General features: G+C 46.4%; 1 protein-coding gene across 1 annotated transcript; it reads right to left on the reverse strand.

Annotated features, from left to right (window-relative positions):
- Positions 1-128: 128 nt before the first annotated feature.
- tdrd1 (tudor domain containing 1) lies at positions 129-16,452 on the reverse strand. Its single transcript, XM_030775177.1, has 25 exons — positions 16,290-16,452; positions 15,990-16,042; positions 14,998-15,058; positions 14,742-14,859; positions 14,543-14,606; positions 14,361-14,447; positions 14,097-14,276; positions 11,700-11,843; positions 10,873-11,041; positions 10,615-10,701; positions 10,173-10,349; positions 9,894-10,001; positions 9,581-9,751; positions 9,285-9,496; positions 8,925-9,036; positions 8,679-8,786; positions 8,367-8,537; positions 7,658-8,167; positions 7,456-7,572; positions 4,300-4,413; positions 3,056-3,223; positions 2,584-2,841; positions 2,114-2,191; positions 361-401; positions 129-191 (listed from the first exon to the last, which is right to left on the reverse strand). Exons 1-25 carry the CDS (start codon positions 16,450-16,452, stop codon positions 129-131), a joined length of 3,534 nt encoding a protein of 1,177 aa, XP_030631037.1.
- Between the last annotated feature and the right edge of the window lie 380 nt (positions 16,453-16,832).

The following is a 16,832-nucleotide window of genomic DNA, read 5'->3' on the forward strand; positions in this document are numbered from 1 at the left end:
CATTTTACATTTAAAAAATTAACTCCCACAATGCCAATGTAAACACAAAGAAACTCTTATTGGAACACAAACAAAATAACCAGGTTCTTCGTTTAAACGTCATCTGAATCGCTATATTATTAGTAATGTCACGCGCTGGTTCCTCCAGTATTCTTCAGAATAAGCAGGATCAGCTCTTCTATCCGGTCAACCTGCAAAACACCAACAGAACATCATTCAATTAAAGGTTATCAGTTAAGGTATCAGCTAAAGGTTTACCTTTACAACCTTTTACAATCTAAAAGGTGATAATCTGTCAATCACCCTTCAGATTGTAAATTTTCTCTCTAGATGTCTAAAGCCCAAAATAATGGTCCTCACCTTTTTCTTCAGCTGCAGGCAGCAGCAGTCTGACGATGGAGCTGGAAAGAGAGCATACCATTAAGAGCATACCAGTCATACCATTAAGAGCATACCAGTCATACCATTAAGAGTATACCAGTCATACCATTAAGAGTATACTAGTCATACCATTAAGAGTGGCCTCTCCTACCACTGCTATGCTGATGACACACAGCTGTTCTTCTCCTTCCCCCCCTCTGACTCCCAGGTTCAACCTCGCATCGCAGCCTGCTCAGCAGACATCGCCTCATGGATGTCTGCTAACCATCTCAAACTCAACCCGGAGAAAACGGAGCCCCTGTTTTTTCCTGCTAAGAACTCCCCAGCGATCGACACTGCAATCACCATCGAGGGATCTGTGGTGTTCCCCACCACAGCAGCCAAAAACCTCGGCGTAACCCTGGACAACCAGCTGACCTACTCCGATCACATCGCGGCAGTCACTCGATCCTGCAGATTCTCCCTATACAACATCAGGAGAATCCGCCCATTCCTAACACAACAGGCGACCCAGCTCCTGGTCCAAGCGCTTGTCATCTCCCGCCTGGACTACTGCAACGTTCTACTGGCTGGCTTGCCGGCCTGCACCATCAGGCCGCTCCAGCTCGTGCAGAACGCCGCTGCACGCCTGGTATTCAACCTCCCTAAGCACTCTCATGTCACTCCGCTGCTTACTGCACTCCACTGGCTTCCGGTAGCAGCCCGCATCCAGTTCAAGACACTGGTGCTGGCCTACCAGGCCACTAGAGGCTCTGCCCCATCATACCTTCAGGCTCTTATAACTCCATACACCCCAACTAGGACCCTCCGCTCCATGACGTCTGGACAACTGACGGTCCCCTCACTTTGGGATCCCGGCAACCGCTCCTCCCGACCACGCCTCTTTTCCGCCATTACCCCGAGGTGGTGGAATGACCTCCCCCATGCAGTCAAGACTGCGGAATCTCTTACCATCTTCCGCAGGAAACTGAAAACCCACCTCTTTAGAACCCACCTGTCCCCCAATGCCTAACCTCCCTTTCCCAAAAAAAAAAAAAAAAACCTTTGTCTTGTATCTGCGTTTGTCAAAGTATTCCAGGGGCGCAATACGAAGGGACAATTTTACGCTCGGTCTTATTGTGATCTCTGCTCGCAAGGTATTAGAAATCTGACTCTGACTGATGCACTGATTGTAAGTCGCTTTGGTAAAAGCGTCTGCCAAATAACTCAATTGTAAATTGTAAATTGAGTATACCAGTCATACCATTAAGAGCATACCAGTCATACCATTAAGAGCATACCAGTCATACCATTAAGAGCATACCAGTCATACCATTAAGAGTATACCAGTCATACCATTAAGAGCATACCAGTCATACCATTAAGAGCATACCAGTCATACCATTAAGAGTATACCAGTCATACCATTAAGAGTAAACCAGTCATACCATGAAGAGCATACCAGTCTGCCTGCTATCCATTCACCACTGAGACATACCATTAAGAGCATACCAGTCTGCCTGCTATCCATTCACCACTGAGACATACCATTAAGAGCATACCAGTCTGCCTGCTATCCATTCACCACTGAGACATGCAACACACACTGTGTCATGTTTTAACATTATATGTTTGACTCTGTGTAGGCTTAATGCTGTATCTCACTCTGGGGGCTTGTTTTGGCCCTGCCTGTCATACAGAAGATGAAATTAATTTGGTGGAGAATCTCCTTTATTCTGTTACTCACACCCACCCGAGTCGGCCTTTGACCTGCCGTGAGTCTGCCAGTCACTGCCTGCTTCTGCCTGCTTCTCCATCTCTGTCACAGGTTCTGAAACCAGACACAGTCAGCCAGAGAGAAAACCTGTCCCTTTAAAGCAACAGCCCTGAACCACTGAAACCACAACCCTGTCAACATTAGGCTCAGGCATGAGCCTGGGACTGGAGTTCAACTCTGAATATGGTACAGCATTAAAAAGACAACGATGAGAAAACCAAGCCAGTCAGAGACACACACTCTCACTGTCTCACACACACACACACACACACACACACACCGTCCAGAGTTCTTACATTTTACTGTTTCCTTAACATAGACTTTAAAACCTCACAACTTGTGTTCTGATTTAAATATATGAAGAATTCAAAGAGGAACTTTGAATGTTTCCTCTTTTGAGGAAAACAGCTGATCTGAGGACAGTGTGAGAGGTTTGTCTGAGGTACCTGTCTCTGGAGCTTTGGACTCCAGCGTCTCTGTGACCTGGTCCAGCTCTCCTGCTGTGGACACGGCCCGGCTGCCCGTCAAAGCTCCCAGGATGATGGCGTTGATGTGATTGTCGTCTTGGCCCGTGTGCTGAGTCATGGTCAGCAGGTTGGAGGTGCCGTCGAAGGCCTGGACAGAAGCCAAGACCCTGCCGCTAAGGTGAGCCCTGAAGAGCTCCAGTATGTGTAGGGGCCACTCAACAGGGAACTGGTCCTTCTCTGGGAAGGGGTAGGGGTGGGGGGGGGTTGTTACACACAAGTCACACCTCAGACACATCGGCATGACAGACCACAGCTAAAATATCAGATTCTAGCGTCTCTGTAGGAGGAGTGGTTGTGAGGGAATCGGATGCGACTGGGTGAGAGGTGATTCCCACAGTGGTCCCAGTTTAGACAGGATAAATGAATGATAGGAGCTTGGCGGAGAGTTTACCTGACAGAGCACACCTCACAATCTGGAAAGGGGCTTTCAGCAGCTGTTTTGAAATGGGCTTGATGTTTGAAAGAGGAACATTTTCCATATTTCCATAATCAGCATAAATCACATTCACGTGTGTGTCTGTGGCATCCAACACAACAGCCCTGTACCAGTTCTTGTCACCTGAGAGACAAACACAGGAAACCTGTTAAAGATGAAAAGTTTCCCTACAACGGTTTGAACACTGAGCTATTTAACTGATGTGCAGAACACTAATAAAACCAGTTTACATTCAAACAGAATCCAACCAAAGTCTGACTGAATTCAGATATGACCAGGTTCTCTTTGGGTTCTGTATTTCTGTTAAATTCTGTCCAAGTTGAGTGTTTTGTTAGATAATGTTTGAAATAAAGCAAGCATAATCTAACTAAACTCAGCATAAACACAGTCCAACCAAACTGTCAGTGCAGAGTCCAACCAAAACCTGCTTTATCCCCAAACAGGTCCACCGACAGGTTACTCTCAAGCTGAGTGGTAGCTTGCTGGCACCAGTTCAAAAAACTGAGCATTATCTGCCAATGCCCTGTGGAAAAGCTCATAAAACCATCCTATGTTTACCTGCAGAGAGGAATCCCCAGGCTCACACAGACAGCACGCATGCTGTACTGCACTTTCAGAGCCATGCAACCACACTCTGTAATTATTCAACACCACACCTGAAATTACCAGCCTGGCTTGGAATTCCTTCTCTGATCTCTGAGGAACATGTAGAAACACCTTTCATTTAAGGATAATATTTCTATGATTTTTCAGAAGCCCATTTTGAAAGGCGGCTGTGAGCTCCATGCACACACTGCAGTAAGTTCTGGAGGGTGCTGTCCAGACCCAGTGTCTGACATGCTCTTTGTTTTAGAGCATTTGGGCTTTACTGTGTAAGATTATAGTGACATCTGAACAGACATGGTTCATGATAGCAGAACTGTTTAACCTGATGGTCTTATTACCATGGAGCATTTGGGCTTTACTGTGTAAGATTATAGTGACATCTGAACAGACATGGTTCATGATAGGAGAACTGTTTAACCTGATGGTCTTATTACCATAGAGCATTTGGGCTTTACTGTAAGCGATTAAGAGAAACCTAAGCCAGACTCCCTCAGACTAAAGAATCGATGACGGCTTTCAGAACCTTCTGCTCAGCTGCTAACAGGTGTGAAGGGAAACAGTTAGTCCTGTTCGTTAGGAAGGGCCAAACTGACCTGTGAACTGGGCACAGCAGGCTGTCCCAGGCAGCGGAGGGCACAGGGCGGGGCTCACACGTTGGCAGTGTTTTGCTACGTCTATCATGACAGCCTGCAGCTGCTCCACGTTCACTTCACACGACACAAGAACAGCAGTGTCAGCTACACGTTCATTACTGGTCAGCAGACTGGAATTCTCAACACACCGCAAACATGCTGGATACATCCTCACACAGAAATCAGCCCAGCAACACATTCAAGTGTGTTTGGGGGGGGTGTGTGTGTGGGGTGTGCACATGGGTGTGGGGGTGTGTGTTTGTGTGCGTGCACCAGGGTTTCGAAATGAGCACCCACCACCTGTCTAATACGGGTGATTGTGTAGTGGTGGTGAATTTGCTCAACCTAACAGCCACAGTGGCGGGTAAATAAACGTACACATACAGACAAATAACACAGTTGTAACAGAGCGATTTGTGACATTCCACAACGCAGACAGAATCGCGAGTCGGCCCGTTTCACTCGGACGCTTTAGCGAAGAGACACAAGAGGTGACGAGGCAGCCTGAGCACAGAGCACTAACTAATGACCAACGGTTCACACAGAGCACTAACTAATGACCAACGGTTCACACAGAGCACTAACTACTGACCAACGGTTCACACAGAGCACTAACTACTGACCAACGGTTCACACAGAGCACTAACTACTGACCAACGGTTCACACAGAGCACTAACTAACGACCAACGGTTCACACAGAGCACTAACTAACGACCAACGGTTCACACAGAGCACTAACTAACGACCAACGGTTCACACAGAGCACTAACTAACGACCAACGGTTCACACAGAGCACTAACTAACGACCAACGGTTCACACAGAGCACTAACTAACGACCAACGGTTCACACAGAGCACTAACTAACGACCAACGGTTCACACAGAGCACTAACTAACGACCAACGGTTCACACAGAGCACTAACTAACGACCAACGGTTCACACAGAGCACTAACTAACGACCAACGGTTCACACAGAGCACTAACTAATGACCAACGGTTCACACAGAGCACTAACTACTGACCAACGGTTCACACAGAGCACTAACTACTGACCAACGGTTCACACAGAGCACTAACTACTGACCAACGGTTCACACAGAGCACTAACTACTGACCAACGGTTCACACAGAGCACTAACTACTGACCAACGGTTCACACAGAGCACTAACTAATGACCAACGGTTCACACAGAGCACTAACTACTGACCAACGGTTCACACAGAGCACTAACTACTGACCAGCGGTTCACACAGAGCACTAACTAATGACCAACGGTTAGCACAGAGCACTAACTAATGACCAACAGTTCACACAGAGCACTAACTAATGACCAACGGTTCACACAGAGCACTAACTAACGACCAACGGTTCACACAGAGCACTAACTAACGACCAACGGTTCACACAGAGCACTAACTACTGACCAACGGTTCACACAGAGCACTAACTAATGACCAACGGTTCACACAGAGCACTAACTAATGACCAACGGTTCACACAGAGCACTAACTAATGACCAACGGTTAGCACAGAGCACTAACTAATGACCAACGGTTAGCACAGAGCACTAACTAATGACCAACGGTTCACACAGAGCACTAACTAATGACCAACGGTTCACACAGAGCACTAACTAATGACCAACGGTTAGCACAGAGCACTAACTAATGACCAACGGTTCACACAGAGCACTAACTAATGACCAACGGTTAGCAGAGCACTAACTAATGACCAACGGTTAAACGGAATCACCAAAGGAAAAAAAGCATAACTTCACAAGATGCTCCACGCTCCTCAGTTTAACGCAGACGGCAGACTGCTCTCCTCTCTCTTCCCATTTAAAATAACACACAGCCTAAAATTACGACTTTATTCTCATAACATTATCACTTTTCTCCTGTAATATTACAACTTTATTCCCCTTATTTTATGACTTTATTCTACAAATCTCAGATTTTTTTTAACCTATTTTTACCTAAATACTCTGTCGTACTAGGCTAACATTACAGTAAACATACAAAGAAAAACACAATGTGACGTTACACTGCAGGGGTTGAGAGGTGTGCAGAGAAAACCTCCCACAGGCCAAAGAGGCCAACGTCAAAAAAATGTTTTTGTAATGAGAAGTGGAGAAAAGCTGACAATGGAGAGTCCCATGATTTATGAGTAAACAAGCCAGACAATGTTCTGTTCAGTACGTCATCAACACGCTTCGGATACCAGTAAGACATCTAATAGTTTCCCTGTCGGGACTAAAAACCTCAAACTGGAAGCGTGTGTGAGAGTGTGTGTGTATGTACTGTACGTGTGCATGAGCGAGAAAGAGAGAGAGAGAGAATGTCAGTATTTTTCTTAAGAGTTTCAATATGTACCTTATGAAATAAAACAGCCTCTTTACCTAAATAATCATGTTTGAATATTGTAGACCATGTTTTATTATTTTTCACATGCAGTGTCACACTGCCAGTTAAAACAAGACAGTGGCTGGTAAAAAAAACTGAGTGGCTGGTAAAAAAACTGAGTGGCTGGTAGATTTTGGAATTCACCAGCCACAGTGGCAGGTGGACAAAAAAGTTCATTTCCAACCCTGGTGTGCGCGCATGGGGGTGGGTGTGTGTGCGTGTGTGTGCATGCGTCATGTCTGAAGATGAACGCTGTGTGTTGGGGAGAAATACTGTGAGAGAGAGAGAGCGAGAGGGAGAGCGAGAGAGGGAGAGAGAGCGAGAGAGGGAGAGGGAGAGGGAGAGAGAGAGAGTGAGAGCGAGAGAGGGAGAGAGAGAGGGAGAGCGAGAGAGGGAGAGAGAGAGAGAAAGAGAGAGAGAGAGAGAGAGAGAGAGAGAGAGGGGGAGAGAGAGGGGGAGAGAGAGAGGGAGAGAGAGAGAGAGAGAGAGAGAGAGACGGAGAGAGAGAGGGAGAGCAGGAGAGAGAGAGCGGGGGAGAGAGAGGGGGAGAGAGAGGGGGAGAGAGAGAGAGGGGGAGGGCAGGAGAGGGAGAGAGAGAGAGAGAGAGACACGGAGAGAGAGAGGGAGAGAGAGAGGGAGAGCAGGAGAGGGAGAGAGAGAGAGGGAGAGGGAGAGAGAGAGAGAAGGGGAGAGAGAGGGAGAATCTTTACCCTTCCCAGGACTCATCAGATAGAAGAGTGCTGGGCTGGACACGGCTGCCACCAGTGGCTGAAACGTCTGGTTACAGGGCAGGACCACTGTCTCCCAGTCTGCAGGGAACAGCTCCTCTGGCAGAGTGAGAGGAAGAGACAGACGGAACATTTCACACTAAAACCCCAGGACAGTACAGGTTTGATCATTTCATTCAGAAACCTGGTGGGACCGCAGTCTCAGACAGACCCGACGAGTCCGTCTCTGAGGAGGAGATCCCATCCAGCTGTGCTTCGGAAGGTGCCTGGTTCAGCACGGCGGCAAAAGGCGACTGGGCTCGGAGCACCTCCAACTGATTGGTGGATTTGACTGGCGACTGGGCGGGATCATTCTGCTGTCCTCTCTGATTGGGGGATTGGGCTGGCGACTGGGCGGGATCATTCTGCTGTCCTCTCTGATTGGGGGATTGGGCTGGCGACTGGGCGGGATCATTCTGCTGTCCCCTCTGATTGGTGGATTGGGATGGAGACTGAGCGGGATCATGTCCAGTGGCCTTCGCCAACTGTTCAGAGATGAGCAGAGAGGCGACACTCTGACCTCCACTCTCCAGTTCCACTGCATAACCCCGCTCACTGATGGCCAACACTCTGCCACTCAGCTGCTGCCCAACACACAGAGACCGGAACCTCTGATTGGCCTCATCAGTCCAGCACCGCGCCGCCGGGTCCACACCTACACACACCCAGTCACCCGTCATTCAGCCAGACACACAAACAACACCACGGACTTTCACACACACGTTTACTGTGATAACTGAGTGTCCAAAACCTCCTTCCCTTTCAGAAGTGAGATCTGGACGAACTGGTGGATGATGATTACTTGGTGCAAACACACACACACACACACACACACAGAGAGAGAGAGACCATACCTGCCAGCACACAGCGAATGGCGTGAAAAGGCTGAGCGAGTAAGGGGGGGGGCATGGCTCTCAGATTGGCCGTATCCACCTCACAGGAATTCCCATAATCCACAAAATGCACCGTGGCCTTGCCCTCTCCCCACACAGCCTGCACCACAGCCCGGTACCAGCGCCCGTCACCTGCCACAGGGAGAGACGCTCACTGCCCACAACGCTGACAACGCAACGGCCAGCCAGCCCGGAGAATCACACACGGCGGGTGAACCCGCGGCGCTCGGCCGCTGATTATGAGAATAATGGAGCGACAGAATACGGACTCACCAGTGAACAATGCACAGCAGGGATCTCCAACAGCTGGACTGAACGCATTTCTGTCTGTCTCACAGTAATGCATCAGCTCTGCAGACAACTCCGCTAAAGCTCTCATGCCTGACAAAGCAAGACCAAATACACACGCCGCGTTACCCGAGAATACATGTCTGACCTTTGGTCACTTAGGCTCCGAGCTGTAACACAGTCAGACAGAGAGAAAGAGAGTGACAGGTCACTGCTATAGGCATGATGTACCTTCTGCAGTGCAATGGTAACAATAGAATTCAGCAGGGCTTTCCACAACACCAACCACTAGCACCACCTTCTGGCCATCAGTGGGAAGTTCAGCGCAAGACCACGCCAGCTTCTCTGACACTGGGGCAAACACAGCTGAGACAGGTTTTATACGCGTTTAATTGTTATTCAATATTACATATACGTTCATTTCATTCATATGACAATATTAATTGGTTTATTTGGTTAACACCCGTGATCAAATACAACAGTGAATCTCTAAAACGGGTGAGAAATCTCCACTTCTTTCTCTCCTGAAAACCAGTCATTTCTGGCGTTACCTGTTGTATCTGCGATGTCTCTCTGAGTCTCTTCATCCACCTTCGGTGCTGGAGTTTCACCGACAGCGTAACCCAGTGAAACCAGCAGCTCGGCCACAGCTGTTTGAGGGTCAGTGGTTTCATCCACCATCTCAACCAGCGCCACCCCGGCCCTCACCCCCCGAATCTCCACCCGCAAAAACCGGTTACAGACCAAGTGTCTCAGCATCAGAACCGGCTCCTCTGACCACCTGTCTGCGCTAGGCTTGATACCTGAGGAAACGTCAAAGGCGTGTGAGCGATTTAAAAGAGCTATTCTCAGTGCGTAGGCTCCTCAGACAGAACAGCCCACCGTACCTGCCAAGGCACAGGGTATCGCTTGTGTCGGCAAAGCCAGCAGCTCCACACTGATGGGTCTCAGACAGTCCAGCTGCACCTCTTCGCAATTCCCAAAATCAACATATCCCACGCGCACTCTGGTCTCCGAGGAGTAGGCCAGCACTTTAGCCCTGTACCACTGCTTGTCCTCTGGAGGGAACACAGTGTCAGAACAAAGCTGCTTTAGCACACACGCACGTTCCCGTCTGTCTGCGCAGACGCATGCTCATATCGGATTGCGCAGACGCACGCTCACACCTGTAAGAGAAGTGACACATTCACAGGGGCTCACCAGAGAAGAGGGAACAGCAGATTGTGCCAGGGGCGGGTCTAAAGTCCTGGCAGGGCGGAGTCTGGGCACAGTGTTCCCTTAGTTTCATCTGCAGCTCCTGAATTACACCTGTGCAGGTAGAACAAGACTCATTACCCATGTAAGACCTGAGCCCTAAACATTAAAATGATACAGACTAACCCTAACCCTATAACATAAAGCCCAGAGTGCAGTTCCTGTAAAGCCCAAAGACCAGTTCCTGTAAAGGTCACTGGGGAGTGTAATTATGATGTCACTCACCAGCATTGTCCAGTTTCTGACACATCATCTCTGAAGGTGACTGAAGGTGTGTGACCACGGCAAAGAAGGTGTCTCCCACTTCCTGTGTCATAGGTTCAGGAGCCTGGGTTTCCCAATTCTCAATCCTCCCCCCAGAAAAACGCTTAAAATTCTCAAACGCTGCAAGCAGCAAAGAATCTGAACCGGAGAGATAAAGGCGCATGCACAAACACACACACACGCGCACATGCACGCACAAACACACACGCACATGCACACACAAACACACGCACAAACACACACACACGCGCACATGCACGCACAAACACACACGCACACGCATGCACGCACAAACACACACACGCACGCGCGCACATGCACGCACAAACACACACACACATATCAAAAGAGCCGTAAACACAAAAAAGCAAAGCCAAGTGAGAGAATCGGAAGAGAACCTCACCGATGTCTTGTTCTTTGTGCCGTGTCTGTGGAGAACCTTCTTTAAAGGCATAACCGCAGTCAATGAGGAAAGAGCTCAATGTTTTACCTGTCACAGGGCGTCAAATCAGCAAAGCTTTAGCACACAGGTCACACAGCAGAGAAGCAGCATTACCACTACAACCACTGGAAACCAGGTCATTTTTCATGCTCTTATGTCTTATTGATTTGTTAAATACATATATGGGCACAGAGAGAGGAGAGGACACCTGGGCTGTACCTAGTGCAGGGAGACGAGAGTCCACGGTGAAAACAGAGCCATTCTCCACACGCTCCACCACAGTAAACCTCAAACTCTCACCCGCGACCAGCCGTCTCATGGCAACCACACACTCATCTGGCCAAGCGCTTGTCACCGGGGCGACGCCAGCGACGCGGCATTGTAAAGCCTAAATGACATCACACCTCTTACTGAGACACTCCTTTCATTCTGAGCTACCTTCCTCTAGACCAGGGGTGGGCAAATCTGGTCCTGGAGGGCCATGGTCCTGCTGTTTTTCTTGTTGACCAACTAAATACAATCTTTGATTGGCTGAAGAGCGTGCACACCTGTTTTCAAGGTGAAAATCAGCAGGTAGCTAAGAGGTGAAAACAAAAACCGGCAGGACACCGGCCCTCCAGGACTGGATTTGCCCAACCCTGCTCTAGACCATGGGTTCCCAAACCTTTTTGCCAAACCCCTTCAACCCAAATTATTTTCCTCACGTACCCCCCTCAGATCTTTACTAAACCAAACCATCCAGTAAATGCTGATAAAACGCCACAGCAACCCTCTAAGCATGGTTTTCACTTGATTCTTTTCATTTAATATGTTATACTAACAAATACTTAACAAATGAATTTGACATTAAGGTTTCCATCATAGTATCACAAACCCCTGTAGGGGGACAAACCCCTGTTTGGGAACCTCTGCTCTAGACCAGGCTTTCGTCCTGTCCAAGGCTCCATTATGTTCTACTGGGAAATACTCTACTCAGTGCAGTCACGCTCTGACCTCAGCACCCTGTTCTTTATGAAGACAGACAGACAGACAGACAGATCACTCACACATGGTGGTATGGAGTCAACCTTTGCTGCAAGAGCCTTGATCTTATCAAACGTGACACTCTCCTCGTTTCCAAAGTCGATGTAGAGAACTGTGGCTGTGCCGCTTTCTGCGTGGACGCGCTTTATCTCACCGCGATACCAGTTCTACACAGGTGTGTGAGACAGACGCATTCAGCAAGTGATCATTTTACAGGTAAACTCAAACTGTTTCAAAAGAAATGATTTAAAATGCAGCAGCTCTAATTGTACACGTCACTAGAATACAACAAACACTACACAACAATAAAACACGACATTCATAAAATGTTCAGGTCTGTTTCACTGCTCAGCGTCTGGGGCTGCTGACGTCATAGCCACGTCATGACATCATGAGCACGTCAGTGTCCTGTAACACTCTGATGTTATGGTTAGACTGTGATGACACAGCTATCCACACATATATACTGCTGAGTGCAGTGCTGCCTGTTATGACCTTTTGACCTGTGACATGCAGCTTCCTCACTGTCCCAATGGCTCTGAATCCCCTCAGCCTTACCATGCAGTTTATATAGCATATATATATATATATATACATATATTTTATATATTTATATTCTTCTCTATATGTCCCCTCTATATTATTCTCTATATGTCCCCTCTATATTTCCCCTTTATATTATTCTCTATATGTCCCCTCTATATGTCTCCTTTATATTATTCTCTATATGTCCCCCTCTATATGTCCCCTTATATTATTCTCTATATGTCTCCTTTATATTATTCTCTATATGTCCCCCTCTATATGTCCCCTTATATTATTCTCTATATGTCCCCTATATATTATTCTCTACATGTCCCCTTTATATGATTCTCTACATGTCCCCTTTATATTATTCTCTATATGTCCCCTTTATATGATTCTCTATATGTCCCCTATATATTATTCTCTATATGTCTCCTTTATATTATTCTCTATATGTCCCCCTCTATATGTCCCCTTATATTATTCTCTATATGTCCCCTATATATTATTCTCTACATGTCCCCTTTATATTATTCTCTACATGTCCCCTTTATATTTATCACGGCCCTCTGGGCTTTGCCCCTTTCCCCCCAGGCTGTGGTTCTGCTTATCTTTGTGTGTTCCCTGGTAGGCATGCTGGTGGTGTGGCAGGAGGCAATCAGCCCAATTGGGTACACCGGCGCGCAGTTGTACTTGGGTTCAAAAGCTCTGCCCCTCCACCTCTCCCTGCCCCTCCTCTCCTTTCTTTTTGTCTGTTTTAGGTTGCCAGGGTGGACGTTAATTTCGGAGGTGGCCGGTCGGACCGACGTGTTTTCGTTTATTGAACTTCTTTTTGGAACCCCTGATGACTCTCATTCGTTTTCTTTTGTATTGATTAAATAAATTTTGTTTAAGCCTGATCCGCATTCTCTCCCCCCTCATTTATTGTTGCACTCACCTTGTGGGCGTAACAATATTATTCTCTATATGTCCCCTCTATATGTCCCCTTTATAATGATTCTCTATATTTCCCCTTTATATTATTCTCTATATGTCCCCTCTATATGATTCTCTATATGTCCCCCTCTATATGATTCTCTATATGTCCCCTCTATATTATTCTCTATATGTCCCCTTTATATTATTCTCTATGTCCCCTATATATTTCCCCTTTATATTATTCTCTATATGTCCCCTATATATTTCCCCTTTATATTATTCTCTATGTCCCCTCTATATGTCCCCTTTATAATGATTCTCTATATTGCCCTTTTATATTATTCTCTATATGTCCCCTCTATATGTCTCCTTTATATTATTCTCTATATGTCCCCCTCTATGTGTCCCCTTTACATTATTCTCTATATGTCCCCTCTATATTATTCTCTATATGTCCCCTCTATATTTCCCCTTTATATTATTCTCTATATGTCCCCTGTATATGTCCCCTCTGCATTTACCCAATGGCTTATTGTACCATTACCTTTATCATGTGCATTTATCTGTACTGTTGACTCACTTCACTCTGGCCTGTTCATTTGCTCCATCTGTATTGAGCTGATTATATCACTTTACTGTGACGTGCTGCGTTTGCCATGTCCTCTCACACTATGTGTCACCCAGTCTCTGCACTGCCCCCCTCCCTTACACTATTAACTGCTGAGAGTTGTAGATGTTGTTAGCCGTCTGCTGGTGACGTACGCTACACCGTGGTACAGGAGAAATTATTTTTTGTTTCACTTTCTAATGCTGTATGGTTGGAATGACAAAGTTCATTTGATCTAAACTGACTTGATGTCAAATCACTGAGAGACTGCAGACAAACACACACAACGCTGGCTTATTATTATTATTACTATTATTATTATTAATATCACTATCATTATTAATGCAGTGTGAGAGAAGCCAAGTCTGACCTGGTCCACACTGTATTTCACTGCACAGATCTCTCCAGTCTCAGGGGTGTAGTCTCCGGAGGCGGAGCCACCGTGCATCTTATGGAGTCGCACTGCAATATTCCTCACAGCCTCCATCATTTCCACAGAATGGATGCGGATGAAGAACTTCCCTGGATTCGTCAGTTCCAGTACAGACGCCTTCCACCACACATCATCTCAGTCACTGCACAAAATCACTCAGACAACAGAAAATGACAACAAGATTTCTCTAGGGGGTTTTACCTGCACCTCAGCTCCTCTGGTGAGATCTGTTTTTGGCAAATCACTCACATAAACTCTCTTTGGCTGCAGCGCGGCCTGGCAGTGGACCTGTCAGAGCAGGAACCCAGTCAGTCAGCATGCCAGTCAAGGGAGTGCGCAGATGCTGACACTCAGATACACAAATGCAGAGATGATCACGCTACCTGGGAGTCAGAACCAGGTGGTGCGTTTGCAGAATCCAGGGCTGAACATTCCTTTAATTTCTCACTTCAGATGGGGGAAAAAAAACAAACAAATAACTTCTACATGCAAGTAAGATGCGTGAAGTTAGCGGGGAAAAGCACAGTCTGTGGTTTATGTCACAGAGAAGCGCTGAGAATGTGCACAGTGCCCGACACTTACGCTGAGACTGCCTCTGATGTCGTGGGTTTGCATATGTGAGAGTGAGCTTTCCAGTCCTGGGTCTGACACGACACAGAGCAGTAGCATGTTTTTTTGCAGCGTGTACATCTCAGGTTTCCTGGCCAATCCATGACAATCAGTTTTAGAGAAGAAGGACAAAACAAAACAAAGCTGATATCCATTTCAGTCAGCAAGAAATCACTCTAAACATGGGGCTGAGTTGGAGAAACGCTCTAGAGAAAATAATCAAACCCACCCTGCTGACCGCAGAAATTACACAGCTTCAGTATCAGAGGGTTGGCTGATGTGACAGTTCTCTGGTACAAGGGGAAAAAAGAAAACTTTAAAATCTCTCATGTATTAGTTAGGGATGGGCATTTCAAACAGAAATACTACTCGATATTCACTGGGAACTATTTGACCATTCTTTGAAGATCAACGTTTTTCAACACTAACCCAGTGCACAGCTCATTTGCACCATCATCATATAGTTTCTCCAGTTTGGTTGTAATGGTTTTTCTTAATGGAACTGTAAACTCGGGCTCAACAAATCCCATCAAACCTCGAAAACCCTCACCTTCGACAAAGCTGAGGGGAAGCATGAGTCTTGAGCTGTTGTCTTTGAGATGAGGGCCCCTGTTTGCTCTGCAGGTCTAACGTCAAACTTACTTCATCTGGTGACAAAGCTAGTCACTGACTGTTGATCTGTGGATGAACCTTCTGCTGGGTGCTTCTATCTCAGATGACTGTGCACAGCTGTGGTAGACTTATGATATGCTATAGCTTTACCTGCTCCGCACCTCATTTTAGTTTATATCTTTGAAGGAGTTCCATACAGAACTTTTTGGCGGCTGTAGGAGTCTATGGCTCTGCATGTTTCTCCTGTTTGTACAGGAGCATCGAATCTAACAGCATCACAGTTTTACAGGCACCTGGTAGTAACGCACTCTTCTTCTTTTGTTGTTTAAGGGCGGTTGGCAAACAGCTTTTAGGTGCATTACTGCCACCTTCTGGCAGTGGAAACACATTACTTACTACCCAGCGCCAGTAAAAACAAAGGAAAATATTTTTTTAAGACGACAGTCGCATAAACTATTCAATTTTCTATAATTTAATGACTATTTGAAAATCATGACCCATCCCTAGTATTAGCCCAGGATGACACATTATGGAATAGGGTTCAAATTACCAATAGTCAACACAGAGAATCAACATATCAACACTGATACAAAGTGGCAATACACATACTGTAGGAGTGACACCGGCAGGCGAAAGAGTGACCCCATCCACACTGGTCTGCCCTGTGAAAAACAGCAGTTACTTAGATCAGGGGAAAAAGTGTATTGTCCCCAGAAATTTCACTGGCTGCATTGAGTGGATCATTGAATCACTAATTTATGCACATTTTTACATTAATTACATTAATCACACCCCTAACCCTTAAGATCGATGTTAAGTTAAGCTAAACACAGAAACAAACTGAAACATACTGTGTCACTGTACAGTTGGAAGTCATGCCATACTGTGTCCTGGAAAACATGGACATACCATCTCCACTGGCTTTGGACAGAGGCCGGCCTGGTGCCACACTGGTTCCAGCTTCACCCAGTGACTGTGTGTGATTCCTCAGACTCATTCCACCAGGGCCGGTCGCCGGCCTTCTCAGAGGGAGGTTCGGTCCCACCAACGCCGGACAAAAAGTACGATCCATTACTTCAATGCTGCCTTGTTCTCTGAGGGATAAAACAACATTCCACTGTTGTGAGTACCACATTTTCTCCATGTGTTGCCAATCTTTCCGTCACGTTTCACACTTAATTTGAGGAATTATTAAAATAAATTACCAGTGAAAAACCTTTACTGAGACACTAAGAGGCTAGACTAGATATAGGAGTGACTAACACAAGATGGCGTCCAGTATAAACATTAAAAAATACAAAGTGTGCCAAAGATTAATTAACAATTGCTCAAAGTGTATTTCCTCAGAGACAAATAAAACTGGTGCGAAATGAGGGAATTTTCTTGAAGTTTTTCGAGGTCATTTAACCTAGCGTCAAACAAAAAAAAATACTCATGACACATTGCCCTTTC

This window comes from Chanos chanos, chromosome 5 (assembly GCF_902362185.1).
Source record: "Chanos chanos chromosome 5, fChaCha1.1, whole genome shotgun sequence".
Taxonomy (NCBI): Eukaryota; Metazoa; Chordata; class Actinopteri; order Gonorynchiformes; family Chanidae; genus Chanos; species Chanos chanos.

Bases quoted from the DNA above. Each gene is read 5' to 3' on its own strand.
- tdrd1 (XM_030775177.1), bottom strand. From the start codon at position 16,452: ATGGATCGTACTTTTTGTCCGGCGTTGGTGGGACCGAACCTCCCTCTG. The intron at 7,573-7,657 runs GTTTCTGAATGA...TCACTCTGCCAG, and splicing joins TGAGACTGCGGTCCCACCAG to AGGAGCTGTTCCCTGCAGAC. The intron at 2,192-2,583 runs GTACCTCAGACA...GTCTGGTTTCAG, and splicing joins GTCCAAAGCTCCAGAGACAG to AACCTGTGACAGAGATGGAG.